Source organism: Vicia villosa, unplaced genomic scaffold (assembly GCF_029867415.1).
Source record: "Vicia villosa cultivar HV-30 ecotype Madison, WI unplaced genomic scaffold, Vvil1.0 ctg.001901F_1_1, whole genome shotgun sequence".
Lineage (NCBI taxonomy): Eukaryota > Viridiplantae > Streptophyta > Magnoliopsida > Fabales > Fabaceae > Vicia > Vicia villosa.
In genome coordinates, this window is record NW_026705770.1 from 158131 (window position 1) to 183356 (window position 25226).

Below are 25226 nucleotides of genomic sequence, written 5' to 3' on the forward strand. Positions count from 1 at the left end.
ACTTCCAAACATCATTCCTCCACCCTCCAATACCGGCTACCGAAACTAATTTCAAACTAGACAAAAAAAATAAATTCGGATATTTCTCCCTCAATGAAACATCATCCGCCCACTTCACTTCCCAAAAAGGGGTGTTAAAACCATTACCAATAACAAAATTTCAATGAACCACCATAGGATCTTTTAAAGAATTAGATCCAACTTTGAGAATATCTTTCCATCAAGAAGAATTATAAGAAGAAGAAAGTGAAGATTTACCTCCCTTACTATCTTGAAAAATTCTCATATAAACATCTCCATACTGAGCTTTCAACACACCATACCATAAACAATCCAAACCTTTAAGAATTTTCCATCTCCACTTATTAAGAAGAGCAAGGTTGAAATCTTCAATATTTTTTATTCCCAATCCATCATTCTCCCGTGGAAGGCAAACTTTCTTCCAACTCAACCAATGGATTTTCCTCTTCTCCTCCAAACCACCCCATAATAAATTTCCTTGAATGCTCGTTAACTCTTTAACCACCCTCGAAGGCATCTTATAAAAAGACATGGTAAAAATAGCAATTGCACTAAGGATAGACTTCAAAAGAGTAATTCTTCCACCAAGATTGAGAAAGCGATTCTTCCACCCCGAAAGACGTTTCTTTATTTTGTTCAAAAGAGGAGACCAAGTAGAGTACTTTCTGGGTTGTAACCCACCGGAATACCAAGAAAAGAGAACTTACTATCTTCAATCTTACATGAGAGAACATAAGTTGCGGCCTCCATAAAATGAGAATTAGCAGTAATACCAATCAACTTGCTCTTATGATAATTTATGCCTAGGCCCGAAATTAATTCAAACGCTTTCAACACCGCCTTAATAGCCCAAACTTGCTTCCAAGATGCTTCCCCGACCAAAAGAGTGTCATCCGCAAATTGAAGAATATCCACCTTACATGTTGCATTAAAAGCAAATCCACCATAATCCCCATTGCTAATAGATTTCTTCACTAACCTCGCCAACCCCTCCGTCACCAAAACAAAAAGAAAAGGAGATAACGGATCCCCTTGTCTCAAACCTTTACCCACCGCAAATTCTTTAGTAGGGCTCCCGTTCACCAAAACAGGTATCTTACTTTGAAAAATTAAAAACTCCATCCATCTCCGCCACTTCGTACCAAAACCCATCCTCACCAAAAGAAATCTAAGAAAATTCCAATCCACATTATCATACGCTTTTTCAAAGTCGACTTTGAAAAGTAAGCAATTTCTCCCCTCCTTCTTCGCAAAATCTACCACCTCATTAGCAACCAAAACACCATCGAGCAATTGTCTCCCCGGAACAAAGGCACTTTGACACGGAGAAACCAAAGCGGAAATGACTCTTTTCAATCTACCCGCCAAAAGTTTAGCAAGAGCTTTGTAAAGGCAACCCACTAAACAAATAGGCCGATAATCATCCAAAGTCACCGGATTAAGAGTTTTAGGAACCAAGGTCAAGAACGAAGAAATAACCGCCTTTGATAAACCTTCACAAGCATAAAAACTATCAAAGAACCGAATAAAATCATCTTTAAGAAAAAACCAACACTTCTTAATAAATAAGAAAGAATAGCCATCGGGACCCGGACTCTTAGAACTCCCACAACCCCACACCGCTTCTTTTATCTCCTCCTCAAGAAAAGGTTCTTCAAGTAAACTCATCTCCTCCATATTTAAATTTTCAAAATCTAATCCCACTCCCACCCACCTCTCCCTTTCGGCTTCAACAAATTTGTTCGAAAAATGTCTCCAAACTTCCTCCTTTACCTCTTCCACCGTATCGAGTAAGATACCCGAGGGAGAAGAAATAGGGCCAATGTGGTTTATTCTTCTATTCTACTTCATAGCATTATGGAAATATCTACTATTACAATCCCCTTCATTAAGCCACCTCACTTTGGATTTTTTAGCAAGCATTCCCTCCTTAATTCTCAAAGACATCCAAAAGCCCCTCGTTGCCTCTTTGCGATTGAAAATAATATTAGGATCAAAAGCCAAATTAACTTGCTCCAAGCACTCATCGGCTTCGTTAATTTGTCTCACTTTATCCTCCACCTCCAAATCTACCCTTCCAAACACCTCTTTGTTCCACCATCTTAATCTCTCTTTTAAGATTCTAAAAATAGTATTTGTAACACCCCATAGTTTCTAATTTTAATTTAATTGGAAATTAAATTATTAATTAGAATTATTTTGGTATTTGGTTGAATTATTGTAGAATTATGGATTAAGAGCCATTGGGCCGGATGGTGAGGTTAGTAGTATGGGGGTGCTAAGTGAGTAAGTCCATTACTAACTATTTTATGTTTTCATAAAATAAGGGAAATAAGAAAAAAATGTCAGAACGTGAAAAATGAGAAATGGAAGAGAAGAGCTGAGGAACGTAAAGAGGAACCAAAGAGGAAGAGGGGCAAGGAGGAGGAAAACCCCAAAGCTCAAGGAGAATCAAGAACCTAATTCCAGGTAAGGGGTGATTACTCTAATTATGTAGTATTATGATTTTGATGATGATAGGATTGAATTAAGGGATTAGAATCTCTATTTGGAATGTTAGGTTTTGTGAAATACCAACACTGACATGTATGATTTGATGAATTGACTGCAATTGATGATGTAGTATTGTTACATGGTGTTGTGGTATGTTGTTTGTGCATTAGAATCATGTATTTGGAGTATTTTGATGTTATCGATGATCAATTTCGTAATGGTATGAGTTGGTATGTGTTTGGGATGCATAAAAGTCTTAAAAATCATGTTTTTCAGCTACTGGGTTCGTGGGAACCGGTTCCCATGTGGGAGGAACCGGGTTCCACTGTGTTAGAACGTTAAAAATCGCATTTTTGGGTCCAGGAACCGGTTCCCATGTGGGACGAACCGGGTTCCAGTACAAATTCCAGCAGCACGTTTTGAAAACTGTTCTAACTTTAAAAGCTTCTAATTTTCAAACCGTAAGTCCGTTTTATACGCCGTTTTGGACGTTGTTCCTTAAATTGAATGCTTTACCATATGAAATAAAGAAAACAACAATAACTTGATTTTATTTCGAAAAATATCGTTTTCTTCAAATGTGGTTACTCTTGTTTTGCATAGTTGACGATATGCAATGATTTGTTGTTCGCATAACTGAATATGTGCAATGATGTGTGTTGTTATAGTGTGATTGCTTCTGCTTGTTATGCAATGGATGTTGTTCGTGGTAAATATGGTTATCATGTATTTTGATGAATGATGATGCAGATGGATGTTATTCATGGTAAATGTTGTATCATGCGTTTTGATGGATGATGATGATTGATTTGTTTTGAATGATGCTTGTACATGTACATACTTGTTGTGACGTTATTGGTAAGATGTGATAAAGCGATGTTAAGCATCAGATTGATGATGATATAAGTATGTGACATGTGTGCATTCATTCATAAATCATTTGCATTGGAAGGCTAATTCCCATTGTGCGGAGATTAGCAGGCAGTCATCGTGTGCCCATGTGGGGTGTGAGCGATGAGGCAGTAGTCGTGTGCCCATGTGGGGTGTGAGCGACTAAAGGGCAGTATCAAAGAGAGAAGTCCTGTGAATGTGATTCACGAATTTTGGTACCACATGCATAAGAGTCCGCATGGTCTTTGTATAAATTGTGACATGTCAGGATGAAATCCGGTGTTATGATTGTGTGGTGTTATTGGTGCATACTTTTGACTTGTGCTTGTGATTGGTATGAATTGATAAATCTGAATGTGCTAAGTAGGGTGGATAATTGCTTATGAAATTCTATATCTGATGATTTATAATGCTATTTAATTATGACGTAGTCTCACCCTTACTATGATGATTTCAGATTGAAGTAGCGGCTTAAGCGATCGGTGAGGATGACTCGTAGAGTTTATCCGGTTATGTTGGGTCGTGTCGGTCATGCTCTGATCTTGTAACACTGGGGGATGATAGTCTTAGAGTTGCTTGTGATACACTGTTTTTCCATTATTGGTTTATGTACCGTTGATGTTATTAGAGATGTTTTAAAACATTGTTGAATGAGTTTCCGCTGTGCTGAACATATGTTTTGATATTTTAGGATCATTCCTAATAAAGCATGACAAACGACTTGATATTTTATTTATTTTATTAATTGTAACATCCTTGTTGTTTAATTACTCTGATCTTTATTATATTTTTTCGCGGGGGTTTTTAGAAGGGTGTTACAATAGTGGTATCAGAGCAGGTCGGTCCGTCCGGCCAATTGTAGAGTCAGTTGAGTTGCACGACAGTTGAATACTGTCGGCATATTATCCCTTGGTACGCGACATGTGAGTGAATCACTGTCGGTACTTGGTTGTTTGTTGCGGAAGTTGGTTTGAAACAAGTGGGGGAGAAGCTTCGCTTCTCGGTTATATTTCAGTTGTAAGACGATTGATTCAGTTGGCTGTTGTTGGCAACCGTGCAAGTGTTGTTGGAGTTGTTGTTTTCCGAATCGAATGTGACTTGAAATTAGGACTTGACTGGTAGTTAAGTTGGAACATCTGGAAGGAAAATGATTAGAAGCAATTGATGATTATTTGTAGGAGAGGGAAATTAAGAAGTTGTAATGTATCAACTCTGCTGATGGGCTGCGAAGTTGTCAGTTGAGTAGCCGTGCGTCTCGGAGGAGGCTCAGCAGCAAGTTTGCAAAGAGGATTGCTGTCGTAATGTTTCAGAAATCGCTCTTCGGTGATGGGATGTGTTGCTCAAGTTATAAGGATGTTTGGAAGTGAAGAGATATGATAAGGAACTGTTTGGAATGTGATCGAGTTGAAGAGAATGAGTTTTTGAGTGAGATTTTCGTAAGCAAAACGCAGGAAAATTGCTGAATAGCTGCAGAACTTCGAAAATTCATAACTGGAGTTCTGGAGATCCGATTTGAGTTTCGTTTGAAGCGTCGGAAAGCTAAAGAGATGAAATTTGTTATAAAAATGGTTGCAGAAGCTGTAACATATTTAATTGTGACAGGACGATGTTGGAAAGAGGTGAAGTTGTGGTTACGCGTGCTCTTAGAACTAGACTTGTTTGTTGGTACGGCACGGGATGTCAGTGTCAGAGTTGAACGAATTGAAGGAATAATTAAAAGGTTTGTTGAGAAGAAATTTTAGGAATTAAATTTACCATTTGAGGAGTTTTGGAAATATCACTTAAAGTGTCGCTGCATGGCGTCAGTGTTGCAATTTCGGACAACGATTGGAAAATTCATATCTTGAGATCCGAGTGTCTAATTTAAGTGCCGTTTGGGGCATTGCGAAGCTGACTTAATAACCATGATATATGTTGTTATTTGATGTTTAAGGCTTGTTTGAAATGTGTTCCCATTATAAAAACAGAGGCGTGGGAATTTTGGGTTGTTGGGAACCGGTTCCCAGATAGAGACAACCCGGTTCCCCATAGTAAAAATCAGAGACGAGTTATGGGAAGCAGCCAGGAACCGGTTCCTGTGTGGGAGGAACCGGGTTCTACTGTGTGTTTTTGGAAAATTGTTTTCTTTAAAAACCCATAACTTTTGATCCTATGAGGAGATATTCTGAAGTCGGTTAAGGAAGCGTGAAACTTGTTGAATAAGAATGCCTACTATCGTGATTGTTTGAAACAAAATTGAGTAGAATATGTTGTTGAGGAATAAGTTGATGAGATGTTCGGTAATAAAGATGATTTGAGTACCGATGGATTTTAGTGAGCAGTGAATTAGTAGAAAAGGTGAAATAAGTTTTAGTACGGTTGAAGTCGTATTTATGATGCCAAAGCAACGACATGTATGGAAGAAGAACTGTAGAGGATTTCTTACACCTATTGGTGTGAGGAAGACTTTGTTGAGATTCCGAGTGGAATGATACTTGGATGCAAAAGATGTCATGGGATTTAGAGTGAAACCACGAGTTATGAATGTTATCGTGGTCTTTTGCTAGATGAGGATTTTGATTCAGAACGAGATAAATAGAAAGGTACGAGTATATTAGTGATTATGAAGTTGGAAGTACTTATCAGGTGTGTGATGCTAAGTGACCATGAAGCAGATTATGTAAAATGTTTGGATGTTGGTATCTCACCGACAAGATCCAATGAAAGGGAAGTGTGCAAGTTGTAAAGACTCATGGTGAATTATCGAGCTATGACAATGTTAATGAGTTTGAGTGCAAACTCGGAAAAGGACACTATTATGTAGTAACGACGGTTTATGCTTAAATATGGTTGTCGGCTATCTATTGACAAATTGAGGACTTGATCACCCTTAATCTCTTGTTGATAGTAGACGGAATCATATATATGGGATGAGCTTGTTTGTTACCTTAATGGTTTAGGATATGATGGATACTAAGCCGTGAGAATAATCACTCACCATGTTGTGTGAATTTATGAAGAAGTGAATATGAAAGAGTGCAACATATTGGACGGTGATTTAAGACGGGTAATCAGAGTCGCGCTACGAAAGTGTGATGCGGAGTAGTGTGCGAGTACTACTCGTGGCCAGTGAGGAATTAATATGCCAGGAGCCTACTTAGAGAACATGAATTGATCTATATGATAGATTTAGAATCTAGTGGATGCAAGGATGTTGTGCTAGAGAATTAGAACTATTTTGAATAATTGCCGAGATGATGAGTATGTTATTGTGGATGTACTTAGTTAACGAGTATGTATTCAGCGAAGTTAAGGCGATGAGTGTATACTATATGATACTATAATAATTTTGTACTGCTGTAAGGTATTATTGTAGATTTCCAGATATAATGAGGAATTATACTCTATGAAGAACGAAGTTGATTTAATTCTTAGAAAAGAGCGAGACTTGGTTTGAGCTATTTTGTAAGCAATGGTATCTTAAGGCTGATGAGTGAGATTATAATTACTTGTGTGTACTCGTTCTGAGGGTTAGAATGTTTAGATAGAGGAAGTAAATCAGGACTTTGTTTTTGAGTGCGAGTAAGTGTTGCTAAATGGTAGATTAGTACCATGTATGAAAAAGAAGGATTCTGGAACGAATGAGTAAAGAGAGTTGGAATTGGATAAGACTGAGAAATCTAATTAGTAATGATGATTGTAATGAGTAATCAAATAATGCAGAAAAAGCGGAATGTAACATGTTGGATAATGGCTGGTATGACTTGAGAGGAGTTAGATAGTTGAAATTCAATGGTATAGGAATGTTATTATCGAGCTCTTGAAAGAAGTAGTTGGTGAAAAGTGTAAGTGTTATTTCATCGCTCGTATGGAAAGGTGTGTCTAAGGTTGGTACGTTTAGTAGATGGAATGCCTTACTGCAGTGTTGATCGGGGTGGTCATACCATGGTTGTGTAATTATATTATTCAGTGATTGGGCGTATTATATGGGTTGTACCTCAATGTTCTATCGTTGTTAACCTTTTGGAGATATAGCGAGTGGTATACTTTTGAATGGTCAAATGCGACGTAAGAGCTGGGATTGAATGCATGAGGCATGCTTATGTTGGTTATGTCAGATGAATTTTGAGGTTCGACTAAGAAAGTGTTAACTGAGAACGGGAGAGTCAGATGAAGGACTCCTATCTGGAACTTTTCACTAGAAGTATGTTTTCGAGGACGAAAACTCTTTTAGTGGGGGAGAGTTGTAACACCCCATATTTTCTAATTTTAATTTAATTGGAAATTAAATTATTAATTAGAATTATTTTGGTATTTGGTTGAATTATTGTAGAATTATGGATTAAGAGCCATTGGGCCGGATGGTGAGGTTAGTAGTATGGGGGTGCTAAGTGAGTAAGCCCATTACTAACTATTTTATGTTTTCATAAAATAAGGGAAATAAGAAAAAAATGTCAGAACGTGAAAAATGAGAAGTGGAAGAGAAGAGCTGAGGAACGTAAAGAGGAACCAAAGAGGAAGAGGGGCAAGGAGGAGGAAAACCCCAAAGCTCAAGGAGAATCAAGAACCTAATTCCAGGTAAGGGGTGATTACTCTAATTATGTAGTATTATGATTTTGATGATGATAGGATTGAATTAAGGGATTAGAATCTCTATTTGGGATGTTAGGTTTTGTGAAATACCAACACTGACATGTATGATTTGATGAGTTGACTGCAGTTGATGATGTAGTATTGTTCCATGGTGTTGTGGTATGTTGTTTGTGCATTAGAATCATGTATTTGGAGTATTTTGATGTTATCGATGATCAATTTCGTAATGGTATGAGTTGGTATGTGTTTGGGATGCATAAAAGTCTTAAAAATCATGTTTTTCAGCTACTGGGTTCGTGGGAACCGGTTCCCATGTGGGAGGAACCGGGTTCCACTGTGTTAGAACGTTAAAAATGGCGTTTTTGGGTCCAGGAACCGGTTCCCATGTGGGACGAACCGGGTTCCAGTACAAATTCCAGCAGCACGTTTTGAAAACTGTTCTAACTTTAAAAGCTTCTAATTTTCAAACCGTAAGTCCGTTTTATACGCCGTTTTGGACGTTGTTCCTTAAATTGAATGCTTTACCATATGAAATAAAGAAAACAACAATAACTTGATTTTATTTCGAAAAATATCATTTTCTTCAAATGTGGTTACTCTTGTTTTGCATAGTTGACGATATGCAATGATTTGTTGTTCGCATAACTGAATATGTGCAATGATGTGTGTTGTTATAGTGTGATTGCTTCTGCTTGTTATGCAATGGATGTTGTTCGTGGTAAATATGGTTATCATGTATTTTGATGAATGATGATGCAGATGGATGTTATTCATGGTAAATGTTGTATCATGCGTTTTGATGGATGATGATGATTGATTTGTTTTGAATGATGCTTGTACATGTACATACTTGTTGTGACGTTATTGGTAAGATGTGATAAAGCGATGTTAAGCATCAGATTGATGATGATATAAGTATGTGACATGTGTGCATTCATTCATAAATCATTTGCATTGGAAGGCTAATTCCCATTGTGCGGAGATTAGCAGGCAGTCATCGTGTGCCCATGTGGGGTGTGAGCGATGAGGCAGTAGTCGTGTGCCCATGTGGGGTGTGAGCGACTAAAGGGCAGTATCAAAGAGAGAAGTCCTGTGAATGTGATTCATGAATTTTGGTACCACATGCATAAGAGTCTGCATGGTCTTTGTATAAATTGTGACATGTCAGGATGAAATCCGGTGTTATGATTGTGTGGTGTTATTGGTGCATACTTTTGACTTGTGCTTGTGATTGGTATGAATTGATAAATCTGAATGTGCTAAGTAGGGTGGATAATTGCTTATGAAATTCTATATCTGATGATTTATAATGCTATTTAATTATGACGTAGTGTCATACCCCAATTTTTGACCCTAAGATCATACATCAATTGCATTCAATCATCAATCAAGAGCACCATTGTGAAGCTTTATCTTTGATACTGTGATTATCTCTGAGGGGAATTATCGAGCATTTATAGCTTTTTTATTTGTTTATACTAACCAAAAATCAAAAATATATGTTTTGTCTCTTTTGTTTATATTTTACAGGTGAAAGATCGGGCAAAAATCAAAACAGTGCAAGAAAACAATTTTTGAAAATTTTGAAGGTGGAAATCGATTTACCTCTGTGGGAAATCGATTTCCTGTGCGCAAAATTCAAAAAAATATAAGAGGGAAGCTTGACATCATTTTGGCACCTTTTTATTTGATCATTTTACCAATTTTCCACCCCATCAAAATTAACTCATTCATTAAACCCTCTTTAACCCCATTTTACCACTTTTTACCATTTAATTGCCACTTTAATCGCCAATTAAACACAAGTTAATCACCAAACACAAAAAGACCAATTTGCCACTACTCTTGCTCCAACTCTATAAATAGAGCCCTCTACTCTCTCATTTCTCAAGCTTGGAGAGCCAAAAAATTGCTTGCAAATTCATTTTTCACCCTTTCCAAAACCCTCACCCAAAGTTCATTTTCATAAGATTAGTAAGGTTCACATTGAATCTTGCTAATTTTGAACTAAGCCTCCTACATTTCACTCTTTTCTTTGATTGTTCATCTCCATACTTGAAGGATCTACACTTTGTGCTTGTTTTTGAAGCTACTTCAACACTTTAATTCAAGAATTGGTAAATTTCTCAATTCTAAGATGTAGATCTTTGTTGCTTGTGTTCAATGCATCTTTGATGCTATATTGGTGCTATTTGATGGTGATTTGATGGAAAATTCGTGCTCCTATGGATATGTGATCATAAGGTGTTTGTATGTTTGCCTAAATCAAGTTTCAAAGTTCATAATGCTGTTTTTTTGAAAACTGTGCGCAGGAAATCGATTTCCTACAGAGGGAAATCGATTTCCACTCTGTTTTTTGCGCCCAAAACTGAACTCTGCACTCAGGAAATCGATTTCCTACAGAGGTAAATCGATTTCCAGTAAGGCAGAATGTGTTTTTTGCCTTTTTTTATGCTTGTTTTGGCTTCCTACTTCCTCCACTTCATTAATATCATTGGATCTAGGATGTTGATAGGTTTGAAATGACCTAATCCATAATATTAGATGAATGATATTAATGATAGTGTGAGTTGATTATCTTTTGTGAATTTTATTCTTCTTCCTCCATTTCATTAATATCATTGGATCTAGGATGTTGATAGAACCAAATCCATAATATTAGATGAATGATATTAATGATAGTGTGAGTTGATTATCTTTATGCATTTTATCTTCTCCTTCTCCTTTTTTTCTTTTGATCGATGAAAGTCTTAATACTTTGAGAATTCTTATGGATTCTTAGTAAAGACTAGATCGTTACCTATTTTCTTTTCGTGCGGTATTGCTTTCGGAAGGCGATCTACATATCGTTCTTCTCGCATGCATTAGCACATAAAGTTTTGACCGGCCTCGTTGTAGGGTGATTTCTACATAAATCACTTGGCGATCTGCTTAACATAGCGCAATATTTCGTGTCCCGAATAAAAAAAGATCAAACATGGAAGAGAATTGTATGCGGTTGATTTAAGACTTGTGGAGGTTCTTATCGTGTAGTCGCTATGATTCTATCAAGCTTCTGATAAACCCCATTGAATTTAAATCCAAGTACATCATTCACTCACCATAGATCTTCCTACTAACTTTGATAACATACTTGACAAGTTTCAAGATGGTTATCTTTAACACTTAACAACTAACTTTAATTTCCGCACCTTTACTATACCGCTCTTTATATTACCGCTCTTTATATTTCTCGCTTTATCGCTTTACTTTATCATTTCATCATATTTACTTTCCGTCATTTTCTCTTTGTCCACTTGGACATATGTTTATGCTTCTGTTATTTTTCTTTTGTCCACTTGGACCATACTTTATTTTTTCGCTAAAACACTAATAAATAATCAAAATCTAAAAAAATACATAAGGCTCTCTTTGGACTATCGGTTACTATCCCTAGCACTTTGGAGATTCGGACTTATGGACCTAGTACCTTTGGACTCATTCTATTACTATCCTGTGATTGTTCTGTCTGTCTGGCATTGTTCTGTTGTATGTTTATGTGTGCAGGTATTTCCTTGAAAGCTCTTGATGGTTAATTCCAAGGCATTGATATAAGGATTTTACCCGAAAACAGCCGTTACTCTGCCCGATTTTCGTCGGAATCTTAATGTTCTTAATGAAAAATGGTGCTAAGACAATAAGTTCATCTGGATCCCCAAGTGTTAATGTGTTGGTATTGATAAATCCAAAGGATGGGAAAACTACCTTGGCTCTTAATGTCAAGTGTTGGCTTCTTATTCGGTTAGACCGTTTCTTTCCTTAGCTTTTATTTTATGCATTAGGTTAGCCCCTTCATCTCCTCCCATTCTTAAATTTTCAAAATCTTCTCCCTTTTTCCAAAATATTCTTATGTTTGCAATCTTTTCAAAACTTTTTTCTTAAAAATATCTTTCGCCCTTAGTGGCTTTTCTTCAAAAGTTTAGACACCGTTAATTGTCGAAACGAGTGGTTATACCCCACGATTTTGAAATTGATTGATAATAACAAGATCTTTTCCGCGTGAGAGAGCTAGTGGCATACTCGTTGATTTTATCCGAGTTGGAGCCCTTCTTTCATTCGCGATGCAAAGAACTTGTTTGTTCTCATGCTCAAAATCAATGGCTGAGTATTTCTCTCTAACGACAACAAAGTGTTTATTCGTTTTAAAAACGTTTTTTCCCAAAAGCGGAACTACATTAGCTCTGACTTCTCCATTGCACCGAGGAGGTATGTAGGCCCAAAGCTTAACGCTTTGCCGAGCTTATTTTGAAAATAAAACAAACCGTTTTTTAGCACACACACAACACAGATTTTCAAAAAGGTTCCCGTGGAGTACCACGGATATGAGGGGTGCTTAAAACCTTCCCCTCATATAATCAACACCCGTACCTGAGATCTCTTTCTTGTTTTAAAAACAAAACTTTGGGTTTTACGTTCTTTTCCCTTTTCCTTTGAAAAAATAAAGCGCGGTGGCGATTTCAAAACGGAATATTGATTCGAGTCAATCCCATGGCTTCGATGTCAGATTTTCCCCGCTACACGTAGTCTCACCCTTACTTTGATGATTTCAGATTGAAGTAGCGGCTTAAGCGATCGGTGAGGATGACTCGTAGAGTTTATCCGGTTATGTTGGGTCGTGTCGGTCATGCTCTGATCTTGTAACACTGGGGGACGATAGTCTTAGAGTCGCGGGGGTTTTTAGAAGGGTGTTACAGTATTAGTCATTTAATTATTTTAATATAATTAAAAACAGTAAGTATTTAAAATCCGTCTTTACACTCATGCTAGTCAAGTGTTTTTTTTTTATATTTTAAACATTAAGTGCGGAATTAATGATTTATTTTTCTAAAAAAGAGAAAAAAATATATATATAATATTCAAATTTATATATAATAATTTAAATATTTTAATAAATTCTACTTAGTAATGAAGAAAAGAATCTTTTTAATTTCCCTCCTTTATTAAAAACTATTCAAAAAATATTTTTAATATAAAATAATCAAGTAGTTGAATAAAAATTATTAACAAGTCTTAATTTTTTAAGTTGCTAAGTATCAACAATTTGTTTATAGCTTTATACAAATTGTTTATAACTAACATATACTAATTGGGCTACCTCATACACTCTTATATAGATGCTCCTTTTCCTTTTTTTTTTCTTTCTAATTAATACTAAATTCTTATAGTAGAATAAAAAATTTATTTATAATTTCAAACAAATTTTACTTTCTTCTTTATCGATCTCTAAGTTATCCACATTCTTTTTTTTTCTTCTAAAATTTAATATTTCAAATGAAAAAATATTAGTGAAAAATATGATATTTAATGATATTAAAAGTAATTTGTCACTTTTATATAAATTAATAGTCAAAGAAGAAAAGTTTTATATTAATGAAGATAAATATCCAAAATTAAGCATAGATATACTAAAATATTTACAAAAGTCTTTTTTTTTACAATAATATTTATAGTACTTTTCATCTACTATAAAATAAGCAGGTGGATTGAGATTAACATCCATTGAGGTGTTAGTAGCAAGCATGAAGGTTGATGATTCAATCTTTCATAATAGGCAAAATCCAGTTCAAGGTTGTGATAAAACACAACATCAAAAAATCTCCAAGCATATATATATTTTTTTTCTTTCATACAAATATCTATATTTTAAAGTACAAAGTTATTTGATAGAAGTATTTGTTTTAAGCCATTTTCAATCAAAGATCTAATTTTTATCTTCTTTATCTATTTAATTTATTTCATGCTTTATCTGTAATTTACATATGGTTTTGAGTATATTTCTTGCAAAAAAATGTTTACATATACAATGGTTTTTAACTATGGTTATTTTTTCTCTTATGTATACATAGGAGAGATCAAATTATACACTATGTCATTTGGATATAATATTTACATGTTACAATTTCTAAGAATCGTCTTGACAGTGAAGACTTGCAAGAATGTGATATTGTCAAAGTCTCATGTTAAATCCTATACGTGTCAATAGTTTTTTTTGTTGGATTATTTCATACAGAATATTGTTCTGGCATCAGTTAGGTTAACCAATTCTCAATTTCTCGGAATTGAATTTTATAGGTGTCAGTAGTTCTTGTGTTGAATTATTTCATACATATTTTTATTCTGGCATCAGTCATCAGTTAGGTCAACCAATTCTCAAGATCTCGGAATTGAACTCTATAGGAACAAACAGTTTTTGTGTTGAGTTATTTCATACAGAACTTTGTACTGATGAGGTCAATCAATAATGTTCGGAGGAATTGGTATCTCAAATTTATTGGCCTTAGAGCCAAATTTTAAATTTTGAAAAATTAAAAAATAAGACACACATATCGAGGTACGTCTAGAATAAATGACGTTAGTATTGTCATATCCCAATAACTTTTAAATATTTTTAGATTTACACAAAAATTAAATAAATATTAAATAAATATTTCAATTTTGAAATAGAATTATTCAATAAAAATTAAAATGGTATAACAATATCAAAATATAAAAAATTACATAAAATTTGATTATTTCTCGTAATTGTATATGGAAACTAAACATCTCCTTGTATTCTCCAAGTTGTTATTTTATGTACTTTTTTTCACCATGGTTATTTATGTACATATAATGCAATATTATTTGAATATTAAAATAACAATTGTTGAATTGATTCAGGTTCATCTATAATTGATGGCTCTGCAGAAAGAAATACCCCTCCTTTAGAAAGTGCCACAAAAAAGAGGAAAATTGATTTGACGATAGAGATTCCTCAACCCTTTTTTCCAACCATTGATATTTCTCCCTTCACTTTTTCACCACCACCACCACCACCTATTGATGTCACACCAAACTCATCCATAAACCCTAACACATTTATTCAAATAAATGAAGCTATTAGCATGGAAGATTTTTGGGAAGAATTGGAAAATAAGGGTGGCAGTTCCTCAAACAATGCTTCTACCAACTTTGATCCTTCTATTGAGTTCAAGTTTGATGGAATTGATGATGACTTTGATCCTGGTAATGAGTTTAGATTTGAAGGAATGGATGATGACTTTAATCCTTTTATTCCATCCAACTTTGATGAAATAGGAAATGACATGGAATATGAAATAAATGACCAAGGTGAAGTTGAAATAATATTTTCATCATAATCACTAAAAAAATTAGTAATTTGTTGAGATGTTTGTGTTTGAATTTTCTTAAAATTATTTTTCTATTTTGTTCTAAGGATAAGGATAAGGCATACTCCAATACTTTGTTTATGCTTTGAAATACATAATTATTATAATAGAAGTGAAATTTTTGAGTTAACCTCTTATTTCACTACAACATTTTAACTATACGAGAACGAAAAAAAATCGTTGCAGAATTATTAAAAACCGTTGCTTTTACATATGGGAACGGTTTTTTGGCTGTTCCAAACCGAGGCGTTGCTCTAGCCTTTGGGAACAGTTTTTTATCCAATAGCACGCCCTATTTAGAACCGTTGTTGTATTTTTCTTTAGGGAACAACCTCATACAACAACGGTTATACTCCGTTGTCAAATAAAAACCGTTGCTATATTGATTTTATTAGAGGACAGTTATTTTATGGAGTACAGCAACGGTTTTACCCGTAGTAGATTTGAAACCGTTCTAATAGATTAATATATGAATTTCTTCTTCAAAGGCTACGACAACGCTTTTAATACTACGACAAACTGTTTATAACCGTTGCAAGAATGTTTTTTTTTACAAAAATGATTTTATTTTGTATACCTGATAATAGCATCACTCATAATTTTTTTTTTTGATATAACAATATTCAAATACAAATTTTAAAATGATCTTTCATTTTAAAAAAATACATAATAAATAACATAACTCATTATATATATATATATATATATATATATATATATATATATATATATATATATATATATATATATATATATATATATATATATATATATATATATATATATATATATATATATATATATATATATATATATATATATATATATATATATATATATATATATATATATATATAACTCAATAATTGATTCAAAATGAACAAAACAACTTCAAATTACATATCACAATGTCAACCATTAATTCACAATCAACAAAACATTTTGAAATATATTCTATTCATAATCAAAATAACATATTCAATCTATAAAAATAAAGTGAAACATCTACATCTACATCTAAGTCTCTTCATCTTCGAATGATTGAAAATCTTCATTGATATTATCATTCATGACCTGCAAAATAAAAATTATATAATTTAAATAAGATTATTATCCGAAGGCTCTAAAACTACAATGTAATTAACGAATAAAAATTCAATCTTACTTGATCATTACTTGATCATCATGATGTAGAAGAACATAAGACACTGTTAGCATCGGTTGCAGGAGTTGATATCAAAGCTGCCAGAGCATCTATATTCAACTCTGAGGTATTTTGATTCAAAACGGTCTTAAGAAGAAGCTGGATTTTTCTATCTGTTTCCTCTTTGTCTTGACGACGTTTCTCCTCCATCTCCTGTATCCTATCATTAAATTGTCTAACCTCAGCAGCATGCTCTCTTTTAAATTTTGCAATTTCTTCATTTCTTTTCAAGAGAGTCGGTGTTGTGGTTCTTCCGTAGCAACGCATTCTCCCAGGTTTTTGTTTGCCTAATACGCTTTCAAAAGCCTCTGAAGAAGTTTTTCCATGATTGTCAATCAAGTCTTGAAGCTTTGTCTAACGTACATAATATAGTAGTAGTAAACAAAAGGCAAATAACAGAGCAATCAAAACAGTAACAGTATGTTCAACATACATAAATATTGTTAAATATTACTAGCATACATAATATACTTTCGAAAAATATTATATTCACAAATTGATATTGTAGAACAATAGTATTCAACATACAAGAAACTTGTTAAATATTGTTATATAGTAGTACTACATATTCTAAATAAGCTTGTTAAATAAGCTTGAGTAACATACTACATTCTAAATGTATGTGTAGAACAATATTTTGCCTTCTATAGCAGTACTACATTCTAAATAAATATTGATTGTTTCAGCATGCCATATTTTTTGTTTCATGTGACCAAAATAGATTAAAGGCAATAAGTTTCAGTAACAAATTGATTTGCAAACATAAGGTTAGTAGTACACAGAGAAACAATCGAACTAAGGTTAGTAGACACAACAATAACACTTAACAACGATAACTTACAATTGCATGGTTGGTTTCTTGATCCAACTCCTTTCTTTTTCTATTTTGTCGAGTAGCAATGAACATTTCAGCTTGAGTCGGAGGTTCTTTATCTTCATTACTTTCACGCTAAACCAAATAAAACAAAAGTATGAGAATATTAATTAAATGGTGACTTCTAGGGTGAGGGTACAACTAAATACCCTCACCCGTGAGCCATTACTGTCCCCCATTGGATTAAATAATTTAATTATATATTACTATCCACCTTTGGAGAAAAAATTGTTAACATACCATTTAGTATCAACAAGAGAGTTAGGATAATGATTCTTAACATTCAGCATCAGTGACAGAAATCTTAATATACTTTTATGTAAAGCCCATACGTTACTATATATTTCTTTATGAGAATTATGATCCAATTCCCAAAAGGGTTTCCTTTTAAAAGAGGAGGAAGATGGGAGACAAATGAAAGAATAATTTAAAATAGAATACCATTTTTCTCTTATAACAGCAAAGCCTTTACTCCCCATTCGATGTCTTCATTTCAATTGAGCTATATTTTGGGCATTTTGATGAATGAATTCCTACATTCATTGATATAGAAATCTACTTTAATTTTAAGTGTTGAACACAAAAGAAAACTCATTCAACAGTCTATTATTCACAAAAAAAGCTTACTTTAGTGTTTTCATCTCTCCAATACTCCAAAAGCTTTTTAAAATCTTCTTCTGGGTACTTCTTGTGGACGATTTTTTAGCTGCTCGCACATGGTTTTATACTTACTAAAATAGTTCTTTTCAAGCGAGCATTTGTATCGCCTCCAAGCATCATTTACAATAGCAATTACAACTTTCCTTCCTTCCTTTGGGACAATGTATTTTTCCTGCAAAAATATATATTTAGAAAGATATATACATTAAAATATGCTAACAAAAGTAAAAACAAATAAAAAAAGTTCATTACATTGACAAAATCCCACACAGGATCTATTTTGCATTCCTCCCAATATTTGACCAAAGCAATCCAACTAGTGAAAGTGAGTGGAAAAAAATCTGAACTTCTTCCTAGTGTCCCCAAAAAACTACTGAGTTCAAACACTGTCTTGTCATCTGGCCCAATTGGTTGTCCTTCTTCATTCAAGGTGATCTCTTGTCTATCTTTGAATTCTCGTGCATGAATTTTCCGACATAAAGTTTTTCCTTATTTTTTTATTAATCCCGAGGATGAAGCACCTAATGTATTACCTTCAACTTTATTTACATTTGTTCCCTCAACTTCTTCACCATCATGATTGCTACCATTCTCCATATATTCTTCCATTTCATTTTCTTATATGTCTTCATCGTCAAATTCCTCTACTCCATTTTGTTCCTTATTTTTATCTAGATATTCAGTAAGTGGCATGGTTGGACACTTTGGAATACTTTTTTCTTCTCAAAGGCTTGATGAGACTTGTTCATAGTGTTGTTGAGGCCTTGCAGAATCTGAATTAAAAGAATAATGAGCTATATATCAACTAATACTAATTAAAAACCATTTAAAAAAACAATATTGCATAAGAAGTCATGGGTGTAGAAGAAAGAAACCAAAACCTGCCCACAATTTTAGGGACTGCAGTATTAAAGCTATATTTCATTTAAAAAAACATAGATTAAAGCTATAAGCATTCCTTTATAACTTACCTCTTTGGTTTGCTCATTGGTGTTCTTTGAGACTCGTGATTCAATCGAACCTTTAACTTGATGATCCACCGTAGACTTCAATTTCTTATTTGTATTATTGTTTAGAACATGCTCTTTGCTCATCTTTATGGCTTCTACTTCTAGTTGCCTCTTGTTATTATTCTCCTTTGTGGCTTCTACTTCTAGTTGTCTCTTGTTATTATTTAGAACATGCACTTTGCTCAGCTTGGCAACTTTATTAGAAACTTCTACTTCTGATTTGCTCAATTCAATAATTTTCTTAGGGGCTTCTACTTCCAACTGATTCTTATTATTTTTCTGAACAGACACTTTGCTCAACTCAACCATTTTCTTAGAGACTTCTACTTTTGATTGCTTTCGATGGTCCAACATTGATGTTTATATGATTGCTTCCTTGATTTGTTGTGTTGTCTTTTAAAGCCTTTTCGTTTTCAACCTTGATTTTCATCTTCCGCTTTAAATCTATGCTAGACTTAGCTTGGAAATCAAACACAAAATCATTCTTTTTTGCCATTTTCCTGCAATAGAAACAATCAGACAATAAATTTTTCATTACTTTTCATTATAAATGCAAAACAGCATGTAAAAAAAGCTGATTATGTAAAAGTTATAACTATTAGTCATTTTGATGTATAAACCATGCAACAATAAACATGAAAGGGTTCTGTTAACCATAGGCATGCTAAATACTTAAATAAGCATAAGCATAAAATAGAAAAAATAGCATGTAAACACCCTAAAACAGAACTATACATGATGTAAAACTTACTACAAGCTTATAAACTGATTTTCATTTCTGAAATTGAAGGAATCAAATACAATTTTATAAAAAACAGTTAAAAACTCCTTTGGATAGCAAATGATGCTCATACCTGGATCTGATATTCATAAACAAATACATATCTAATATATGAATGTATTAATACCTTAATATCATTGAAACCCATAACATAAATAAAAAATTGTCATGAATTTGAATCGTCGTCAGATTCTATTACATCCGGCACAGGTATGAAATTATCAACAATTGTGGGTGGAATGTCATTCCTAACAAATTCAACATCACAAATTTCATCGCTCGAAGCTAGATTCACTGCATGATCTGATAGATCACAATTATACGGCTCATGGGGATTGGAATTTGGTTGTTCATTCATGTTAAAAAAATCCCTTGGAATAGACTTCATAACATAATGTTTATTTGAATCAAAAGGATCTTGAATGTAGAAGCATTGGTGCACTTGAGAAGCCAATACAAAAGGATCATCCATGTAACATCTCTTGTTGAAGTAATCACAAGTCATTCCATATTTTTCCTTTTCAACTTCAAACCAAAGAAATTGCTTCACCCTTTCTCTTTCCTCCAATAGGATGACCAACATTAGGACAAGATCTTGGAATTTCATGTTCAGCCTCATGAGGATCACATTTATCACTATTCCTTGTCATTCTAGTGAATTTTGTTTCAACACCATTATGCAAATACCGAGAGCAAAATATCAAGCATTCTTCAACCAAATAACCTTTAGCAATAGAACCCTCAGGACGACTTTTATTACGAACATAACCCTTCAATTTTCCTAGATATCTTTCTGGAAAGTACATCCACCGAAATTGAACAGGTCCTCCCATTCTTACCTCATTCACTAGATGTATCGGCAAATGAACCATTATATTAAAGAAACTCGGGGGGGGGGGGGGGAATTGTCTCGAATTGGCTAAGTGTTTCTGCAATCTCAGATTGCAAGATATCCAAGTCTCCCACCCCAATCACCTTTTGACACAAACAATGAAAAAAAGAAAAATACGAATTAATGGGTGTGCAACCTGGCTTGCCATTGTGCTTCTTACAGCCACTTGAAGTAAGTAATGCAACATGAAATGTGCATCGTGGCTCTTGTATCCACTAACTTTCTTATCAGCAAGTTGAACACATCTTGAAATGTTTGAAGCATAACCATCTGGTATTTTTGCATTTTTTTAATACACAACAAAAAGTAGTTTTTTCCTTTGGAGTCATGGAAAAGCATGCTTTTGCAAACACTGACTTTTTACTTTGATCTACCTCTCTGGGGTGAAGTTTCTTTCTAATACCTATCTCTTGCAAGTCTAAACGTGCATTTTTATGATCTTTTGTCTTTCCTGGGATATCCAACAAAGTCCCAATTATACTATCAAATATGTTTTTCTCTATGTGCATCACATCAAGGTTATGGCGTAAAGTATTATGCTTCCAATATGGTAACTCAAAAAATATTGATTTCTTCTTCCATGGACCATTATTACTTTTATTTTGCAACCTCCCAAAAGAATTATTGACGTCCTTTAGTTTCTCTGATATTTGTTCCCAAGTTAACAACTCTGGTGGTGGCCTATCTTCTATGCTCCCATTGAAATTCCGAGTATTTGACCTATATTTATGATCCTCGAGCAAAAAAACATGATGATCCATGTAACACACCTTTTTACTATTCTTTAAATATATTGAATTAGTGTCATAATTACAACAAGGACATGCTAGTTTCCCTTTTGTAATCCACCCACTCAACATAGCATACCCAAGAAAGTCACTAATAGTCCACAAGAGAGCTGCCCGCATTTGGAAAGTTTGACTTAGTGGTGCATCATATGTTTCTACACCCAAATCCCATAACACTTTCAACTCCTCTATCAAAGGTTGAAGGTACATATCAATATTATTCCCAGGTGAAAATGGTCCAGGGATTAATAAAGATAACATAGAATACTCAGCCTTCATGCACCACCAAGGTGGAAAGTTATATGGTATTAATACCACGGGCCAACTACTATAAGACAAATTTATGGTTCGAAATGGATTAAATCCGTCGCTGGCCAATCCGAGTCTTATATTACGCGGCTCATTAGCAAATTCAGAATGACATTTATCAAACTCTGTCCATGCTTCTCCATCTGCAGGGTGCCTCAACTTTCCATCTTTTGAATGCTCTTCATCATGCCACCTTAATGAGCTAGCTGTCTTTGAACACATAAATAGTCGTTGAAGTCTTGGAATCAAGGCAAAGTGTCTCAAAACTTTTGAAGGAACTTTATGAGACTTATGATTTTTTTCAATTTTATCATTTTCTTTTACATCTTCATTCCACAGTGGAGCACCGCAAACATGGCAAGAAGTATCATTCTCGTGGTCTTTCCAATATATCATACAATCATTACAACAAGCATTAATCTTCTTATAATCCAATCCTAAGTCCCTTATCATGCCTTTTGCTTTGTTGAACGTATCAGGGATGTTCAATGAAGGCATAACTTCTCTCAACAACTCTAAGAGAGCATTGAATGACACGTTGCTCCAACCATAAAGACATTTCAATAAATAAAGATGAATGGTGAATGACAATTTAGAGAAGTTTTTGCAACTCGGATACAATATTGTTTGGCTTCTTCGACTAGATTGTAGAACTTTTTGCATCTTCGTTAAGGCCTACACTTTCTTCATTTTCTTCTTGTACAACATCTCTAAATCTTTCATGCCATAATCCACCAATATTGTCAATTTGATCCTCTTCATGATTCATATTATTATCATTAAGATCACCAGGTTTTGGTTTCTTCTCACCATGTCGAACCCAAACATCATATTCTTTTTGAAATCCAAATGCGGTTAAATGATTTCGTACTTCATTCCTTGTAAACCAGTTGCTATTATAACATTTTGAACAAGGACACGAAATCTCTTTCCCGTAGGGTTTTCCTTTGGTGTATGCATAATCTTGAAAAAAATCAAGACCATTTTGGTACTCTATACTTGTGGGATTTAACTTTGTCCATTCCTTGTCCATCGGGTTTACGAAGAGACTACCATATATGTCAATAAAAAGTATAAGCAAAAGACTAATTGAACAAAAACACAAAGGTGCAAAAACTTATTCTCAAAAAATTACAATTAATTAAGTGTTATATATTATAGTTTAAATTTGCAGTAGTGAGTATACTGGATATCTAAAACAATGTTCATAAATATTAGAATTGACTTATCAGAGAATGAACTGGGGTTATTTTTCAAGAGTATGTCAAAATATCTAATATATCTTAGAATTCTTGTAGGGAAGTATGTCTTCTGTTTTGACCCTACTTATAATAAAAAATAATTCAATTGGTCTATCACACTCACACAACTCTAATATTTAATTGAAAATAATATTCTTTCATATTATCATCTCTCTCATATCAGCTTATCTTTTATTTCTTTTTCATTAATTTCTCTTACAAATCACACTAAAGTCCTTATTATCTCTTTTATTTAAATAATATGATAATGAGTTTTTTATTATAAAATCGTTAGGGAGCTAGTCATGTCACAAGAGTCAAAATAAAAGATATATTCTACAACCATAAGATCATAATTAATATTGATGACCAATTATAATGTCATATCTATTTGAATTATTAGAAGAAGAAAAAGCCTTAACATGATGTATTAGTTTGTATTATTGGTGGAGGTGGTAAGTACTATGTCTTCCTACAATCATAAGAGTTGCTACTTAAAAGACAACAGATCCTAAAATGCAAGTTTTGTTCTCTTTCTATAAAAAGCAATGTGGTCCAAAACTAATGGGGTCAATGGACCATACTTTGTGAAAAAGAAATAACAGAAACTTTAAAAAGTGATGGCATGCACAATCAAATCAAATTCAAGCAGATCCAACACACCATATAGCAAACATAACTTAGAGCACTTGGACTATCTATGACAATTTCCAATCAAGACATAGACAATGAGGTATACAATCTGATGGCACATGCAAAGGACAACACATCATTTCAATTGACAAAATCACTAATTTATCAAAATAGACTGAGCACACACAACATGCTCATCCAGTGCAAGAATGGACTTCAAAATTCATTCATTCAACAACTTTAGCATTTACTTTAATTACTACTAACCCACCTTCGTTCTTTACATTTACATCATTCATAGAGTTCTACTACTGATCAGTGGTTTTCACACATATATTTACCGTTGTTTTTAAGTATTTTTAAGTTATGTTATTGAGTGTTTTATTTCTTTATTCGTCATTTTATGCTTTGGTTGTATGTTTTAATGTTTTCAGGTTCATATGGAGAAATCGGAGTAAATCAGTGCGAAACTCGGAGTTTTAAGGAAATTCAGAAAACATGCTACAGGAGGCCTGACACGGGTGGCCGTGTTGCACAACACAGGCCGTGTCAGGAAGAGGGCGCAAGAAGAATGGAAAAACAGTGGTGCAACACGGGTGCCCGTGTTGCTCAACACGGCCCGTGTTGCTAAGTCTGGGACCAAATAATAAAAATAAATATGACAGGGGACCAACACGGGTGCCCGTGTTGCACAACACGGCCCGTGTTGGGTTTGACGCTGATTTTAGTGACTTTTGTGATTCTGTTAAGTGGTTTGCCTGCAAGGGTGTTTTTGGAATTTCCAACCAACTTAAGTGAGTCTGCACTATTTAGGAGAGTTTTAAAGATGAATTAGGTATCTTTTTGCCACACGAAGAATTGGAGGATTGAGAAAGGAAGCCTATGCAATTTGAGAAGAACAGAGAACTCTCATGAGCGGAAGCCATTGAAGATCAAAGTTCATCATCTCTATTGTAATGTCTTTATTTGATATCTTTGTAATTTCTTTGGATGATATGAGTAGCTAAACCCCCCAATGCTAGGGGGTGTCCCTGATTAACATTTGTGATGATTTTGAATTCCGAATTTCAATAACATATTTCTCTTTCATATTCAATTTAATGGTATAAGGTTTTTAATGCTTTCCTCGTCGGACCAACTGGATTGATTTATGACTGACAATTAGGATTGACATCCATTGTTAGGGTTTTTATACCATTATACTATAGTAGATATCACCTAGGACTAGGGATACCCTATAGTAACCGGATTGTTCTTGATTATAATAATACTTGATTTGATCACTAATTTCGAAGGACTTTGGGATTAGGATTTCAATGTTCAAAGGTTTGCCCACTAAGGACTTAGGAGCAAATACCCTTAAGAACCGGTAATTGATAAGTTGAATTTTGTTAATGAAACACGGGTTCAGAATTGTTACATGTTAATGCACACACCTACCCTGGCATGTTACTCATATTTGGTTAAATCAACCTTTTTAAGTTTATTTGCAATTTAATTCGTACTCATAAAAACCAAAACCCCAAGGCTTTTTGTTTAATTGAATTCCTACTAACTCTATACTATCACGCAGTCCTTGAGATCGATATTCGGGGAATTTCCCTATTATTACTACAGAGGCAAAATACTACATTTGCTATTTTACCGATCAA

At 34.1% G+C, this 25226-nt stretch overlaps 1 protein-coding gene across 1 annotated transcript; it reads right to left on the reverse strand.

Annotated features, from left to right (window-relative positions):
- Positions 1 to 20238: 20238 nt before the first annotated feature.
- LOC131637050 (uncharacterized) lies at positions 20239 to 22198 on the reverse strand. The gene is made up of 3 exons (XM_058907614.1): positions 21007 to 22198; positions 20721 to 20873; positions 20239 to 20558 (listed from the first exon to the last, which is right to left on the reverse strand). Exons 1-3 carry the CDS (start codon positions 22196 to 22198, stop codon positions 20239 to 20241), a joined length of 1665 nt encoding a protein of 554 aa, XP_058763597.1.
- Positions 22199 to 25226: the final 3028 nt, after the last annotated feature.